The 18,572-nt window shown below is 40.6% G+C and overlaps 1 protein-coding gene across 6 annotated transcripts in view; it reads left to right on the top strand.

Annotated features, from left to right (window-relative positions):
- The window catches only part of POC1B (POC1 centriolar protein B), a 109,858-nt gene extending 92,809 nt beyond the window's left edge, over positions 1–17,049 (top strand). For 5 of the 6 annotated variants that reach the window (XM_059683757.1, XM_059683756.1, XM_059683753.1 and 2 more), the window contains 2 exons: positions 12,253–12,471; positions 15,564–17,049. In XM_059683757.1, the coding sequence (XP_059539740.1) occupies positions 12,253–12,471; positions 15,564–15,668 (324 nt within the window). In that variant the 3' untranslated portion in view covers positions 15,669–17,049. The remainder of the gene's footprint in view (positions 1–12,252; positions 12,472–15,563) is intronic. The other variant, XM_059683755.1, reaches the window with a different exon arrangement.
- Positions 17,050–18,572: the final 1,523 nt, after the last annotated feature.

Below are 18,572 nucleotides of genomic sequence, written 5' to 3'. Positions count from 1 at the left end.
GCTGGGTTGCATTTTGTGCCATGGGGTCTCGGCAGCGTTGGCTGCCATTTGGTCGGGTGTCGCTCCAGGGTGGTGGCGGGGCCTGTATCCCACTTGGGGGGAGCGGAGTGTTGCTTTGTTGGTGCCAGGTCCATGGTGCCGTTTCTTTGTAAATGGCCAGCAGCTCCTGCATTGAGTGTCTGTTCCCTGGTGGTCAGTGTGCATCATAACAACTGGTCAGAGGGACACTTAGTATATTAGCCTTTTATATATCGATTCCCCCAAAGAGTTGCTGATATTCAGTCTTCATTTCTTCAGTTTCCACTTTTCTGAATTAACTTGAATTAAGCTTTTGTCCCCACCAACCTACTCATGTCAAGGTCCCAGTGACTCATCTGAATTAGCCTCTCTGTACTTCGTGGTCCTGGTGATTACTCCCTTCTCCTTGTAACTCTTTTCTCACTTGGCCTTTGGGCCACTACCCCTCCTATCTCACACATCACTAGTCACTATTCCTGCTCCTTCTCTCCCTGTTTCTAAAGTCCTTGCAACTCTTCTCTGTTTGCCTCCTCCATGGTTGACCATAGACTCATGGCTGTAAATGTTTATATGCTGAGCACCCCAACTCCAACAGACAAAAACTCCTGTACTTGGGATCTTTCCATACCTTGTCCTGTGTACTTCTTCATCTGGCTAGTTATTTGTATCTTTTATATAAACTAGTGTATATATACTAATAACTCTCTACAACCTCACCACAGAAATCTAGAATCCTATATTTCCAAATACATTCATGACTTTGTCCCTTGGAAGTTGAATAGGCATTTCAAATTTAAAATGCCCAAAACTTATTCTCCATCTTCCCATTAAAAAATGCATCATCAATGGAGCTACATCTTAATATAACAACTTACCCAGCTTTATTTTTCTTTATAACCTTTGTCACTACCTGATATTGCATCACATATTTACATATTTATTTTTCTACTTCATCCACTGGAATGTAACCTTATGTCAACAGGATCTCTTGTTTATTCATTCCTTATAGTAGGCAGTAAAGATGGCCATGTCCCCACCCCCCAGAATCTTGGAATATGTTTCCTTTTATGGTGAAGGAGACTTTGCAAATGTGATAAAGTTAAGGATCTTGAGCTGGGGAGACAATCTGGATTACCCAGGTGGACCCCAGGGTCCTTATAAGGGAAATATGGAGGCTTGGGAATTAGAGGAGATATGACAATGGAAGCAGGGATTGGAATACGTCCATGAGCCGAGGAATGTGGAAAAGGCAAGGAACACATTTCCTCCTAGAGCCTCTAGAGCAGTGGTTCTCAACCTGTGGGTCGCGACCCCTTTGGGGGTCAAACGACCCTTTCACAGGGGTCGCCTAAGACCATCAGAAAACACATATATAATTACATATTGTTTTTGTGATTAATCACTATGCTTTAATTATGTTCAACTTGAAACAATGAAAATACATCCTGCATATCAGATATTTACATTATGATTCATAACAGTAGCAAAATTACAGTTATGAAGTAGCAACGAAAATAATTTTATGGTTGGGGGTCACCACAACATGAGGAACTGTATTAAAGGGTCGCGGCATTAGGAAGGTTGAGAACCACTGCTCTAGAAGGAACACAGCTCTGCCAGCACCTTCATTTTAGCCCCATAAAACCTGCTTTGGACCTCTGACCTTCAGAACTTGAAGATAGTAAATTTGTATTTTTTTTTTTTTAGGAGGTTTTTATTTATTTATTTTTTTTGTTTTTTATTTTTTTTTAATTAAATCTTTATTGTTCAGATTATTACATTTGTTCCTCTTTTTTTTCCCCCCCATATCTCCCCTCCTCCCAGTTCCCGCCCCACCCTCCGCCCTCACTCCCCACCCACTGTCCTCATCCATAGGTGCACGATTTTTGTCCAGTCTCTTCCCACATCTCCCACACCCCTTTCCCCCCCAAGAATAGTCAGTCCATTCCCTTTCTATGTCCCTGATTCTATTATAATCACCAGTTCATTCTGTTCATCAGATTATTAATTCACTTGATTCTTAGATTCACTTGTTGATAGATGCATATTTGTTGTTCCTAATTTGTATCTTTACCTTTTTCTTCCTCTTCCTCTTCTTAAAGGATACCTTTCAGCATTTCATATAATCCTGGTTTGGTGGTGATGAACTCCTTTAGCTTTTCCTTATCTGTGAAGCTCTTTATCTGACCTTCAATTCTGAATGATAGCTTTGCTGGATAAAGTAATCTTGGTTGTAGGTTCTTGGTATTCATCACTTTGAATATTTCTTGCCACTCCCTTCTGGCCTGCAAAGTTTCTGTTGAGAAATCAGCTGACAGTCGTATGGGTATTCCCTTGTAGGTAACTGAGTTTCTTTCTCTTGCTGTTTTTAAGATTCTCTCTTTATCTTTTGCTCTTGGCATTTTAATTATGATGTGTCTTGGTGTGGTCCTCTTTGGATTCCTTTTGTTTGGGGTTCTCCGTGCTTCTTGGACCTGTAAGTCCATTTCTTTCACCAGGTGGGGGAAGTTTTCTGTCATTATTTCTTCAAATAGGTTTTCAATATCTTGCTCTCTCTCATCTTCTGGCACCCCTATAATTCTGATGTTGGTACGCTTGAAGCTGTCCCAGAGGCTCCTTACACTATCCTCGCATTTTTGGATTCTTTTTTCATTTTGCTTTTCCGGTTGGATGTTTTTTGCTTCCTCGCAGTTCAAATCATTGACTTGATTCTTGCGCTCCTCTGGTCTGCTGTCGGGCGTCTGTATAATATTCGTTATTTCAGTCCGTGTATGCTTAATTTCTAGTTGGTTCCCCAATATAAGATCGAGGGTCTTATTAGTTTTCGTGTAGATCTCATTAAGTTTATCGACAGCTTCTAAACAGTTCTTGAGAGACCTTAAAAGTGTGGTTCTGAACTCTATATCTTCCATTGACAATTTTGTCCTGTTTCTTTGGCTCCGCATTTTGTTATGCTTCCTTGGTGTACCCCCTAGTGGTCTTTGTTCGAAGTCTTATAGTTAAATCTTGATTGTTGTAGCTAATTCCAGGGAGGGTTTGACCTCCAGGCCAAGTGGCTATGAGAATCAGCTGTGTCAGCAGTGAGAGAACTTCTGTCCTCTAGGGAGGTGCTAATCTAGCCTTTGCCTGAGGCTATCCGGCAAATGCCTCTGTGCAGGGCTTGGGCGGGGCGGGTTGCACAGGATCAACAGGGTGGGCCGAAGAGAGCAGTTATGGCGGCTCTCAGTCCTGTCCCCAGGGGCTCTGCCTCTCTGAGTCCCAGCACCCGCTGCAAAGCTCGGAGAGAAAGCTGCACTCGCTCTGACCGAAGCCAGACAGTCCCGCTTCTCCCGTTTGAGTCTGGGTCCCTAAAGACTCGCCCGGATCTGGTGCTCAGAGTCTGCGACTCCCTCCCGATTGAAAACAACAACCGCGCCCTCCGCCGCCACCCTGCTCCGCGCACTCCGCACCTCAGAATTTGACTTCACCACTGCGCCTCCTCTGAGTGTCCGTGTGCGTTTCTCTTTCCTCCTAGTTGTAGGACTTCCACTCAGCCAGCGTTCCTGTGGTTCTGGGTGATGTCCGTTCCGTGTTTTAGTTTCACTTTTGAAGTAGTTGTTCAAAGCAGCAAACTCCGGCGTTAACCTATGCCGCCATCTTGGTTCTCTCTTAGGAGGTTTTTTTTCGATAGTAAATTTGTATTGTTTGAAGTCAGTAGACTTGTAATTTGTTATAGCAGTGGTAAGAAATTAATGCACTTCTGTATCTCTGGCACCTAGAATTTTCCTGGCATGTAGGTGATGATTCTGTCCTAAATGCCTCCGCAGAGGCCCAGTGGGGGAGCAGTGCAAGTGGTTATCACTTAACTACAATGATTCTGTGTGAATGAGTGGCAAATCGTCATTGTTTTAGTATAGAGATTATTGAAGTTTCTAATCCCTATTTTAAATGTTATTTTTAAAAATAAATGATCCATTCTTTTTTTGAAAAATAATATTTGCGTTTATTTTTCCTAGGCAAAAGATATTTTTTTGTTATCCTAGTCTATTTCAGGCAGGCATTTTATAAGTCTCTCTGTGTGTAGTGATTTAGAAATCTCAGAATGTCAGGAATGGAAAGGACTTTAAAGGGCATTCAGCTGAATTTCCTGATCTAATGTTTGTGTATTTCTCACAATATCCCTGACAAGTGACCATCCCAAGTCTATTTTAGAACCTTCAATGCTGGGAAACTCACTTTAGCTGGAAGGGTCAAGACCACTCTGGATAGACTTTTCTGACTTTTGTCTGTTTTGTTCCCTACTTAAAGAATTAAACCAAGAATAGAAATGTGAGGTTTTAGCCAACACTGACTTATTTAAACCCATTTATTAAAGATATATCTGAGATTTAAGTCACTGATTATCTTTACATGTGAAATGCCTACTTTTGCCTTCACATTTGTCAGAAAACCCTGATGCTTTTCGATCAGAAGTCATCAAATATGATTTTAGGGGATAAAAACTAAGCACTGATTTGTAGTTAAGTGATAACCGCTTGCATTGCTCCCCCTTTGTGCCTCTGTGGAGGCAATTAAGACAGAAATTTTTAGTAGAGAATGATAGTGATTTCACCTTGGGTTTATACTTCTCTCCAATACTGTCAGTTATTTCTGTTTTGTGAATGGCTCAGCTGATGTATGACGTTCATTGAACAGTTCAATAAATGTTGAGCCCTGTCTGTGTCTCATGCACTATGTTATGAGAAAAAAAGATGATAAACGTTTGGCTCATGCCCTGTAAGATAAGAGAGTATGCCTTACTACTATAGTTTAGTAGGGAATATAGACATGTAGACACAAATATAACAAGGAGTTATAAATGCTCTTCTGATGGCATGAACAAAGACTTCTGGGAGTCAAGGGCAACAGTGATTAGTTCTGCCATGCCAGCCCTGACAGTGGGAGGGTTGGAGGTAGAAGAAGGAGCAGAAAAGAGAGGAAGAAAGGACATAAATATAACATGTGAGTGCGCATGTAATTGAGCCCCACAGTATCTTGAATGGACCATTGTTAATAATATAAATACTAGTAGTTTACATGTGGAGACCCTGATTACAGTGTTGAATGGTTAATTTCCTAATAAAAATTTGCTTTCAAATGCCACAATTTTCACTTTCTACTGATGCATTAAAAGAATTCATTCTCTATTATAAGTGACATATGAAAAATTATTCATTAAAATTAACCATGGCATTTAAACAACCTGTTGAGAGTCATTTGTTCACAGAAGGTCACAGGTTTTATATGTAGCTCTCAGGATTATCGGAGCTGTTTGCATCAGTCAGCTCTGTATTTTTTTTACACTATTTCGTATGTTCAGATGGAATGGGAAGCTTTTTAGCCTGCAGAGATAAGGATTTCTCAGCCACTTAGACTCATTCCTGCATTTGGTGAGGGTGCGTTTCCCAACTTTGAGGTGGCAGCCATGGCTTATGCAAGAAGAGCTGACTTGTTCTCCACTGTAACTTGAACACCTGCCATCAGAGGCCTTTGTTGCATAAATTAATGAATGAATTCTTTTTATTTTTAATATATTTTATTGATTTTTTACAGAGAGGAAGGGAGAGAGATAGTGAGTTAGAAACATCGATGAGAGAGAAACATCGATCAGCTACCTCCTACACACCCCTCACTGGGGATGTGCCCTCAACCAAGGTACATGCCCTTGACCGGAATCAAACCTGGGACCTTTCAGTCCTCAGGCCGACGCTCTATCCACTGAGCCAAACCTGTTGCGGCTTGAATGAATTCTTAGTACTCCACTGTACTTCAAGTGTCAGCAATAAAAGTAAGAGATGAAGGAACTCAGTGTGATTCGGCTGCTTGTGTTTCTTGTTCATGCAGCAGTTCAGTCGGTGTGCCAGGCACTGCCGGGGATCTCAGCCTTGTCTGGCTTCCTTCTCTCACCACAGCAGAGAACGCGCCAGTGCAGGCTTCACGTCCTGTTCAATCTAACCCTGGCAAATTCTTCGTATGATGGCATACTCAGTAAGCATTCACCCAAACAATGAGCATTAGCAACTTTGAAATTGGGAGCAGCAGGTACTGAAGCCTCATTTGCCGGAACCCTAATAATAGCCCAAAATTTTAAACATATTTTTTCCTTCCTCAGTTGTTTTGTGTTGTTGTTTTTTTTATGAATGAGTGCATTGAAACTTCCCAAGGTTCTACATCTCACTCCTTCCCTGTATAGACAGGATGTAAAGGCTGGGTTGGTTGGTGAGAAAGAATCTCCTAATATCTAGATTCCAAAACCTTTGAGAGACAGAAAGACAGATATGTCATTTGGCTAATGTGGGGTGGAGATCTATCCCCTTTTCTTCTCTCTGCCTATACTCTTTCCCCTTTTTTCAACTCCATATGTCATAAGATATTAATGTATTTGTTGTTGGTCACAGCAAGAAAACCACTATTAAGGTGTATTGAAGTTTAGACTGTGATCTTAAATCTTCTTTTTGTCCTTCCTTCACTAACTGCCCTGACTGCAAACCACAGAGTTTAATAGCTGATTGTTAATTAGATTGAGGGTTTTCCTAGGAACAGCTGCAGGTGCTACTACAACACGACTATATTTGCAGCCATGTGTGCACATACTTAGGTATGTTGTGATTGTGTAAAGAAAGACTGTCTTGGTTATAGTTTGGTTTTCGTATGTGAGAGTGGTAGTAAAATCTGCATGTTAGTGGCTAACATATTATAAAATATTCAAGTTCCTGCTAAGTCCAGAGGATGCAGTGTTGAGAAGAGTAGGTGTAGCTCAGTCTAGTGAAGGAGACAGTAAGACAAGGAACAAATATATAAACACAAACTCTGATCAGCTCTGGCAGAAACATCAGGATGCCTTGGTAGAGAAGGGAAAGGCTTCAGGAGGGGGTCAGGGACTGCTGTTCTGGAGTTGTGACAATCATGCTGAAATGGAGCGAACAAAAAGATGCAGTCGTGCTAGGAAGGCAGAGAAGGCCAGTGCAGGCAGAGAAGAATTGTTTGTTTTGGGGGATGGTTGTGCATGGCCATCCCGGCATTGTTCACAGGCAGTGAAGTGGCTGCTGGGATCAAGAATGCAGACAGTGATAGTGAGGCAGGGCTTCTTGGCGAATCCTTTGTATATTCTGCGCTCTATTTAAAGCTGCTGCTGTTTCAGTCTTTGCCACTAGCCAGTAGCTGGGCAGGTAAGTGGGTGCTGTATGTTATTTCCTGGTTCCTTTAGCTCAGAGAAGGAATAGGGTAGAGGTCATGGGTGCTTCTGGGTATGTCTGATGAGAAGCATCTAAAATCCTTTAGGGTAACTTGTGTTTTCATGATCCTGTGCTTGATGAGATTCTGCTTCTGGACATTTTAAGGACAATGTTAGCTTTTCTTTCTCATGTGGAGCTGAGTAATTGCAAGTGATAGTAATGGGTTTGTTTTGGGGTGTGGGTTTTAATGAGTGCTTCATCCCCTAAAAAGGCATTCTCTCACAGATATTTTAGGTTCACCCTCTAACATTTCAGGCATATCACAGATGTGGAAAATTTGGGAGTAGAAAGCATAACTTCTAAGAGACCAGGATGAATTTTAGAGGTAAATATAGCCTGCTAGACAATAAAACAAAAATATAAGTTAATAAATCTCTGAGGAAGAAAAGATATCAAAAGACTGAAGGCACCAGAAGCTAAACTTCGGGGGAGCAGGGTCTAGGGTTGTGCTGCCCACTGTTAGGTCCTCGCCACTCAGAACAGTGCCTGGCACGGAGCCGGCTCCAGAAATGTCCATTGAGTGAACAGAATAGAAGACCCTGAGTAGATGCACATGGCTAAGTAGACGTACTAAAATGCATTTTATACATATTCTAAAAATAAGCTTGAATTCTGAATGTGGATTTTGACTTTGTTTTTATTGTTGTCAACAAATGGTGAATTAATAAGATTATGAGAGAGAGAAACTTGAAAGTTTTTACTTTCTTAAAAAATGATTAGAAGGATCATGGGGAACAGTGGTGTGATCCCAAAGTTACAGTACCCAGAGTCCTAGCATCTCGTAGATTAGTTGTTTCCTATGCCTTCCCTGCCTGTGTGCCCTTGAATAAATGATTTAATCTGTATCTCTGTTTTCTCATTTATGAAGTGGGAATAATAGTAGAACCTTCCTAATAGGATTATTGTGAGGATTAAACCAGTTAAGATGTGTAAAGCAATTGAAATAGTTCTCCAGCGCATATATGGTAAGCTCTATAGCAGTGGTTCTCAACCTTCCTAATGCCGCGACCCTTTAATACAGTTCCTCATGTTGTGGTGACCCCCAACCATAAAATTATTTTCGTTGCTACTTCATAACTGTAATTTTGCTACTGTTATGAATCGTAATGTAAATATCTGATATGCAGGATGTATTTTCATTGTTTCAAGTTGAACATAATTAAAGCATAGTGGGAGAACCAAGATGGCGGCATAGGTTAACGCCGGAGTTTGCTGCTTTGAACAACTATTTCAAAAGTAAAACTAAAAGACGGAACGGACATCACCCAGAACCACAGGAACGCTGGCTGAGTGGAAGTCCTACAACTAGGAGGAAAGAGAAACGCATATGGACACTCAGAGGAGGCGCAGTGGTGAAGTCAAATTCTGAGGTGCGGAGTGCGCGGAGCGGGCTGGTGGCGGAGGGCGCGGTTGGCGTTTTCAATCGGGAGGGAGTCGCAGACTCTGAGCTCCAGACACAGGCGAGTCTTTAGGGACCCAGACTCAAACGGGAGAAGCGGGACTGTCTGGCTTCGGTCAGAGCGAGTGCAGCTTTCTCTCCGAGCTTTGCAGCGGGTTCTGGGACTCAGAGAGGCAGAGCCCCTGGGGACAGGACTGAGAGCCGCCATAACTGCTCTCTTCGGCCCACCCTGTTGATCCTGTGCAACCCGCCCCGCCCAAGCCCTGCACAGAGGCATTTGCCGGATAGCCTCAGGCAAAGGCTAGATTAGCACCTCCCTAGAGGACAGAAGTTCTCTCACTGCTGACACAGCTGATTCTCATAGCCACTTGGCCTGGAGGTCAAACCCTCCCTGGGATTAGCTACAACAATCAAGGTTTAACTATAAGACTGCGAACAAAGACCACTAGGGGGTGCACCAAGGAAGCATAACAAAATGCGGAGCCAAAGAAACAGGACAAAATTGTCAATGGAAGATATAGAGTTCAGAACCACACTTTTAAGGTCTCTCAAGAACTGTTTAGAAGCCGCCAATAAACTTAATGAGATCTACAAGAAAACTAATGAGACCCTCGATGTTATATTGGGGAACCAACTAGAAATTAAGCATACACGGACTGAAATAACAAATATTATACAGACTCCCGACAGCAGACCAGAGGAGCGCAAGAATCAAGTCAATGATTTGAAATGCAAGGAAGCATAAAACACCCAACGGGAAAAGCAAAATGAAAAAAGAATCCAAAAATGCGAGGATAGTGTAAGGAGCCTCTGGGACAGCTTCAAGCATACCAACATCAGAATTATAGGGGTGCCAGAAGATGAGAGAAGGCAAGATATTGAAAACCTATTTGAAGAAATAATGACAGAAAACTTCCCCCACCTGGTGAAAGAAATAGACTTACAGGTCCAGGAAGCGCAGAGAACCCCAAACAAAAGGAATCCAAAGAGGACCACACCAAGACACATCATAATTAAAATGCCAAGAGCAAAAGACAAAGAGAGAATCTTAAAAGCAGCAAGAGAAAGAAACCCAGTTACCTACAAGGGAGTACCCATACGACTGTCAGCTGATTTCTCAACAGAAACTTTGCAGGCCAGAAGGGAATGGCAAGAAATATTCAAAGTGATGAATACCAAGAACCTACAACCAAGATTACTTTATCCAGCAAAGCTATCATTCAGAATTGAAGGTCAGATAAAGAGCTTCACAGATAAGGAAAAGCTAAAGGAGTTCATCACCACCAAACCAGGATTATATGAAATGCTGAAAGGTATCCTTTAAGAAGAGGAAGAGGAAGAAAAAGGTAAAGATACAAATTATGAACAATAAATATGCATCTATCAACAAGTGAATCTAAGAATCAAGTGAATAAATAATCTGATGAACAGAATGAACTGGTGATTATAATAGAATCAGGGACATAGACAGGGAATGGACTGACTATTCTTGGGGGGGAAAGGGGTGTGGGAGATTCAGGAAGAGACTGGACAAAAATCGTGCACCTATGGATGAGGACAGTGGGTGGGGAGTGAGGGCGGAGGGTGGGGCGGAAACTGGGAGGAGGGGAGTTATGGGGGGAAAAAAGAGGAACAAATGTAATAATCTAAACAATAAAGATTTAATTTAAAAAAATTAAAGCATAGTGATTAATCACAAAAACAATATGTAATTATATATGTGTTTTCTGATGGTCTTAGGCGACCCCTGTGAAAGGGTCGTTCGATCCCCAAAGGGGTCGAGACCCACAGGTTGAGAACCGCTGCTCTATGTACTCTAAGGTTAGAAAATTTTACTTCTGTGTTTTCTTTTAATACTTTTATATTTTTTTCCTTATATATAAGTCTATGATCCATTGTATTATATGGATAAATGAGTTAATTTTGTGAATGAGTTAACTTTGTATATGATGTGAGGTAAGGGCCCAAATCCATTCTTTTCCCAGCACCATTTGTTGAAAAGACAATGTTTGTCCCATTAAATTGTCTGGCACCTTTGTCAAAAATCAAATGACCGTAAATGGAAGGTTTTATTTTTAGACTCTGAATTGTAATCCATTGATCTGTATGTCTATTTTTATGCGAGTGCCACACTGTCTTGAGTACTGTAGTTTTGTAGTAAGTTTTATAATTAGGAAGTATGAGTTCTCTAACTTTGTTATTTGGTTCTATGGTGGCTTTCTGGGAACCTTGCATTGCCATATAAATTTTAAGATCAGTTTGCCAATTTCTTTTAGAAAGGCAGCTGGGATTCTGATAAGGATTGGATTGAATCTGTATATATTAATTTGGGGAGTATTGCCATTTTAACAGTACTAAGTCTTGTGGTCTATGAACGTGGAATATGGGATGTCTTTCCATTTCTTTAGATCTTAGTTTCTTTCAATGATGGTTTATAATTTTCAGTGTACAAGTCTTGTACTTCTTTTATTAAATTTATTTCTAAGTACTTTTTTATGCTATTGTAAGTGGAATTGTTTTCTTAATTGTATTTGCAGATTGCTCACTGACATATTTTGAGGGGGTTTTTCTGTGTCTTTATTTTATTGTGGTAAAATATACATAACATAAAACTTACCATTTTAACCATTTCTAAGTGTAACTCACTGGCATTAAGTATTCACAATGCTATGTAACCATTCCCAGTATCTATTTTAAGAATGTTTTCATCATTCCAAACAGAAACTCTGTACCCATTAAACAATAGGTACATAACTCCACATTTCCCTCTTCCTAGCTCATAGTAACCTCTACTCTACTTTCTGTCTCTCAATTTGCTTATTCTAGATACCACATGTATGTAGAATTATACAGTATTTTCTTTTGTCCTGGCTTATTTCACTTAGAATAATGTTCTTAAGGTTCATCCATGTTGTAGCATATATCAGAATTCCATTTATGTTTATGGCTAAGTAGTAGTCTATTGTTTATACATTTATCTGATGATGGATATTGGGTTGTCTCCATCTTTGGCTATTTTGAATAATGATACTATTCACATTAGTGTACAAATATCTGTTCAAGTTCCTGCTTTCAATTATTTTAGATATAAACCTAGAAGTAGAATTGATCATATGGTAATTCTATGCTTAACCTTGCGAGGAACAGTGAAACTGTTTTTACAGGAACTACAGTATTTTATATTCACATCAGCAATACATGAGGGTTCCAATTTCTCCACATCCTCACCAATACTTGCTATTTTCCACTTTTTAAAAATAATAATCACCTTAATGAATGTGATATTTGATTAAGGATTAGAGTGCATCTTACAATCTTTTAATGATGGAATAGCTAATCCCTCAGACAAATACATGCAAAATGCAGTCCATTGAAAAAAAAATCAAAGAAAATTGTGAATTTTCTGTGTTTATTTTTAGCTTTATTTCCTTGTTATAATTGTAATTTCCATACTTTGTCATAGTTGAAGATAAACAATTAAAGGAAAGCTGGGCTTTTAGGAGAATATTGAAAACTTTTATGTATATATCATTTTAAGGTTTGGGCAATGTAACAGTTTCTCTTCTTTCTATGATGTCAAAGACAACGGACACTGTTGTTAGAACTCTACCAGACAAGGATGAAGAGCTGTGCAAGTATTTCTTGAATCCTTCTTTAATGTCATCAGAATATCCACGAACAACCTTGAAAAAGAAATCAGAAGACATGAACGACCTCCCTTCTGAGAGTCAAAGAAGCATACCACTCGCTGTGACTGAAGCTTTAGAGCATATTATGGAACAGCTCAATGTTTTGACACAGGTGAATTGCTATGCTTTGTACTGGAGGGCAAGATATGAGGAACATCCTGGTTACAGCAAGCTGTAGAATTAGCAGAGTAGGGGAAAATTCTTTTTTCTTAGAAAGGCAAGCTCAAGGTGGCAGTCAGTATAACAAGGAATGCTCTGCTGAGCTGCTCTAGCAAGATCTTGTGGAGATAAAGTCAGAGCATCTCTCTCTCTCTCTCTCTCTCTCTCTCTCTCTCTCTCTCTCTCTCTCTCTCTCTCTCTCTCTTTCTCTCTCTCTTCTCTCCCTATCCTCTCTCTCTCCTGTATCTTGCATCCAGGGGCCAGAAGGGAGCAGTAGAGACTATGAAGAATAGAGGTGGCAGCATTTTGATCTGGGCAGTAGAAGTTTTGATATGTTCAGATTAGAACATTTTCAGTGGCATATTTAGGGCCATAAGACAAATGTATTGGGATTAATTATTTCTGGTTAGAAATAACTATTGGCAGTGTTTACAGTTCTTCACTCCGAGGATATTCTTGCTATCCCCTATTTCCAGAGCTGCTTGCATTGACCCTGAGTTCTTCTGCAGGTGATGGGGTTTGCATTCCCATTTTAGAATCTTACCAGTTTACCTTTGCGAAGAAGGAACACCATGGATGTTAATATACCAAAGGTCTTCCAACTCTTGGTCAGGAGATATAGACGTCATTTAAGGGGAGTGTTGTGTGGAAACCACCAAAGGTTTCTCTTCCAGCTTTGCTGATTCAGTGTTTCCTTTGAAGAAGTTTTCTGTAGTTCCTCTTTGATACATAGACTAAGAATACCAGTATTTGTCAGAGCGGACTTGTCAAAGTTATAAGAAAGGAGGCTTTAATGTGATCTAGAGATGTCAATTACTTTTCCAGAATAAATATTTTAAGTTGTAATAGGTCTTACATAGAAATAATCTAATTCTGTTCTCAGTCCTGTCTGTACATTATAATCACCTGGGTAGTTCATAAGCATTCAGATGTCCTATTCTCATCTCCAGAGAATTCATTTACATTGGTCTAGGATAAGGTCTTTCAATCACCCCATATGATTTTGTATGATAGCCAGGGTTTAGAGCCACTAACTACAGAGTAAAAACATTCAGCTCCATGCAGAGTCCGTCTGGCTGGCACTTGTTCCCACATTGCCACGACTGCCTAAGCTGCCCTCTTGCGTGCAGGGTGAAGTCCTTAGCATCTCTCCCGCATGAATCCTTTCATTCTCCACTCTTTCAGCTTCATAGTCCATTTCCAATTCCTTTGGCCTGATTCACAGATAAATGATTCACTTTCAGCTTTATTGAATGTCTGTATGATTTTTTTATCTTCAATTTTGAAGAGCTGGCTGGCTTTTACGTATGAAAGTGGTTAAAAGCAGGCACAGCACACTTACAAAACACGAACAGTGAATCTGTGGGTCAGTACCAAGTAACACAAACATGTTCTCATTCACTTTATTTACAGATGACTGGACTTCTAACTCAGCTTCAGTGTTACTAACGATCTTTACTGAACTATAATTAGAAATAAATTAAAATGAAATTATGTTTAGATGGTAGATAAATGGAGTTTATTGTTAAAGGTGTTGATAATATTTTTAACAGCTTTAGCATGTGGAAATGTGAAAATGTATGTAAAGTATCTGATAAAATGCTTGACTCAGTAGGCACTCAAGAAATAGCAGAATATATTACCAGCATCACAGTTATTTTTAACTTGTCATGATCTGTAGTATCAAATATGAAAGCAAAAGTTATAAATAATGACAGTTTTAAAAATTGGTTACCTTCAAAGGATAATAGGGCACTAATTCATTATCTTGAAACTTGCTGCTGAAATAACCAAGCATTTACCCAGCCTTTCCCCTATGAACTCTACTACTGCATAACCAAATAGTAGATGAGGGAAATGCCTCTTATTTAGGCCTGGGTGCTGATTAGAAGAGTGTTTTTCTCATGAGAATTCATTGTAACACATGCTTTATGTGGCTTCCTGAATTTGTTTTATCCTGTATAATAAAAGGCCAATATGCAAATTGACCAACGGCCGGACGACTGGTCGCTATGAGGTGCACTGACCACCAGGGGGCAGATGCTCAATGCAGGAGCTGCCCCCTGGTGGTCAGTGCGCTCCCACGGGGGAGCGCCACTCAGCCAGAAGCCCTGAGCCGGGCTCACGGCTGGCGCAGCAGTGGTGGCAGGAGCCTCTCCATCCTCCGCGGAGCACTAAGGATGTCCAACTGATGGCTTAGGCCTACTCCCCACTCCCCATGGGGAGCGGGCCTAAGCTGTCAGACATCCCCCAAGGCCTCCCAGACTGCCAGAGTGCACAGGCCGGGCTGAGGGACCCCACCCCCACCCCCAAGTGCACAAATTTCATGCACTGGGCCTCTAGTTTTATAATGAAAGTTGTTTTAAAAGATGTAAAAGACTGAAGATGATGTCAATATCACAAAAAATTAGATTTCCCAAATTTAAGAGTAGTCATTGTGTGTGTGTGTGTAGTCATATACTTATTTATTAGCTGAAGGGGTTAGACTAGCTAAGATTCATCATTTCCTGTATGCCCGGCACTAGCTGAGGCATTTTTGATGCATCATTTCATTCAGTCTTCCTAACAACCCTTTGAAGTGCTATTATCATCTTTGGGGCGTGAGAACTAGAGGCAATCATTATGGTTTTTTCAAAGTAAACTAGGTAGTCAGCTGTCTAAGGTGGTGTAGATATGATCTATCATTGACTGTGATAGAATGACCAATGATGGCATTAAAAGTAGCACCTGGGCTAGGCATGTGACATTGTACCCCCACCTCACTCCCCATACCACTTAGATCTCCGCATGTGGCCTCTTTCCTGGCATCGATGCTTTGGAGGATCTTTTCTGTTTTTCCTCAAATGCATCAGTTTTTGTTTTTTTCATCAAACTACTTGACAGTGCTTTGCCCTGGAGTAGGGCCAGAGGCAGAGCAAGTTCTGGGGCCCATTTTTGAGCCAACTTCCTGGCGAAAGGGTAGGCATTCTAGTTCTAAAAGAATCTCCTCTGCAGAGGTTATCATCATTGTCCTCATCATCATTGATTATTTTGTTCTTTTTGCAGACTGTTTCAATCTTGGAGCAGCGATTGACTTTGACAGAGGATAAACTGAAAGACTGCCTTGAAAATCAGCAAAGGCTTTGCAACGCCATGCAACACAAAATGTAAATAGAAAAGTGTGAGCAGAGGCACGTTGAATGAGCGCATGTGTACATACACAGGAAGGCAGTGCAGGAGTCTCCATGGGACACAACCATGCGCTAATCATCATGGCATTTCTTACAAGAGTGAGCAACAGAAGAAAAGGCATAATAAATGATGAACTTAAATTCACAAATCAATGTCAAGGACTGTTTCAAATCATTACCGTTTATGATTGCAGTAATAAAGTGATACGCATCCAAGTGGCTCTGTATTTTCCCCATATTATTCTAAATGTCAGTTTTCATTTGTAGTCTAAACCCCACCAGAAAAGTAACCAGATCTTTGGGTTGCATTGTTAAATCATTTCAGATTAACCATGTTCATGCAATTCCTTAAAGCAATTAATGTATTTTTTTAGTGAGCACTTTTAGGGTGAAATAACTCACCTCTAAAATAGCAACCTATATGTTCAAAGAAAACATTTATCCTTTCTTACCAATACCTTGAAAAGATGACTGTATAAATATTTCCAAAATACAGAATTTCCACAGCAAGAGTACATGTATGACATAGGTCAGTGGGCTTTTATTTAATGTATGTTTTATATTGTTTATCTTTGACCAACCTGAAAGAAAATGAAGTTAAAAATATGTGGTGAAGCACACAGCTTTCTTTCATAGCTGAATGCATTGAATGATTTGAGTTGTATTTTAACTTGTAATCCCAGTTTACAAAGATTATGTTACTGTGATTTCATTCAGCTCAAAAGCTAGAATGATGCAGCAGCAGTACTTACAGATATACACCATGTATGTTCACATGCTTCAGAAATGTTGCTTAGTGTGATTTTGGCAGCTGAATAATAGGTACTTTAAAAAATACATTCACATCATCACAGTTAAATGAATTGTGATTTGAAACTAAATGAAAATGAGCCAGGTGTGCTAAAAGATCTTGGATACAAGTTAAGAATTTTGTTTTAGCTTAAGCAAAATAAGAGATTAAATTGGAAAAAAAGCAACATGAATTTTAGCTTGCTTTTCTGTTAACCTGTATCAAGGACAAAGAAGGTGTGAGAAGATGGTCTGTAGGCAACATGGGGAAAATGCTATGTATGTGTTGGAAAACAAGAAAAAGTGAAGTCCTATTTATGTAGGAGTCTGTCTATATGTAGAAATTTTTCTCAAAGCAACTTCAGTTGTATCAGTGAGGTGGTTTTTTATTATTTCATGTTTTAAGTGCCTTTTTATATCAATATAGACTTCTAGACATTTTCAAGAGTCTATAGACTAAGTGGCAAGTATTTTTATAAGCTCATTGAGAAGACTAAGAAATGAAATGTCATACTGGTTTTGTTCACTCTTTTTTATGCTTCAAACAATAAAGACATTTTACCCATAAAAAATGTTATTCCTTTCTTTTTTGTTTTAATGATTGAAACCTGGAAATACTAAACTTGTTATTATCTGGCTGATTCCATTTTAATGTGCATAACAGCCTCCTGGAAAACCTGTCAAAACGGTTTCCTGGGCCGCATTCCCAGAGTTAATGATTCAGTAGGTCACTGGGGCCAATAACGTGCATCTCTAAGAAGCTCATGGGTGAGGCAGATGTTTGTTGGCCTGAAGCCCACACTTTGGAAACCATTGATCTAGCTATAGCCACTGCTTACAGCATGCTGCTGCCACACATTTCACAGTCATCACAGGCCTTTATGAGTAAAATGCCTTGAAACTTTTTCAAGAGAGTCATTTAATTCCCCCCTTCACCCCATTTTTTAAGCTTTTGCAGATTCTCCTTGCTGTTTACCGGATTCCAGCCTCTCATCTTTTCTGACTTGTATATTCAGCTGCCTGATGAACATCTCCACTTAGAAGATTAGTAGGCATCTCTAAATATGTCCAAAACTAAACTCTGCTGCCCACAGTCCCGCCTCCCCCACCAGCCAGTTCCTCTCTAGTCGTCCCATCTCAATAAGTGGCAACACCCTTCCTGGTGCTCAGGCTGAAGACCTGGAAGTGAGTCATCCTCGACCCTTCTCTCACCCCACGCTCCACTCCTTCAGCCTATCTTGTCAGAACAGATGAAAACCCACCCACATCTCACCACCTACATCACCCACCATCACCTCTTACCTGAACGACAGCAGTTACCTTCCAGCTGGTCTCCTTCCTGCCACCTTGTACAGCTGGCCAGAGCGGTTCTTGAAAACCTGAGTTAAAACCGTGGCTCTGCCCCCAAACCCTTCAGGTGTTCCCATCATAATAGCCCAGGACGTTGTATGTGATGTGCTCCCTTTCCAGCTCCTCTTGGACCTGCACCCCTCCCCCTTGAGTCACCCTCACTCCCTCACTGACCTCTGGCCATAGTGGCCTCTTTGCTTCCATTTGAAGAAGCAAATAAGCTCCCATTTGAGGGCATTTGTGCTTGCCATTTCCTCTGCCCGAATGCTCTGTTCTCGGGTATCCCTCACAACACTCCAGCCTGCTCACCGCGGCCGCTCACAGACTGCCTTTCCAGCAGGCTCTCCCAATGGCCCTGTGTGAAACAATAACCCTCCGTCCACTCCCTGCGGATCGGGTACAACAGATTGCCATAGAACACAGTTCTGCCTCTCCCACTGCGCTGTGACCTCAAACAGCTGTCACCTAACTGTCATCGTTAGATTCCCCACCTCACACCTTGCATCACCCATAGGAAAAGCTAAACAAATTGTTGCATAAGTGAGGATTTTCACTTATTCAAGGGGCTTTAAAACATTGCTCTCCACTTCACTTAGAGCCAAAAGCAGTAAAAACTAGACTGAGTGGACTAGAGGAGGTGACATGTCTACGTTAGATGCTTTAGATCTAAATTTAGATGTAAATTTTAGATGCTTGGTGTTGGGGGCTGAATGGGCATTGTTCTGGCCTGCTATTTGTTTTATAG

The sequence above is a fragment of the Myotis daubentonii genome, chromosome 2 (genome assembly GCF_963259705.1).
Source record: "Myotis daubentonii chromosome 2, mMyoDau2.1, whole genome shotgun sequence".
Lineage (NCBI taxonomy): Eukaryota > Metazoa > Chordata > Mammalia > Chiroptera > Vespertilionidae > Myotis > Myotis daubentonii.
Note: the sequence above shows the minus strand (reverse complement) of the source record. Positions and strands in the feature narration are given on the sequence as shown.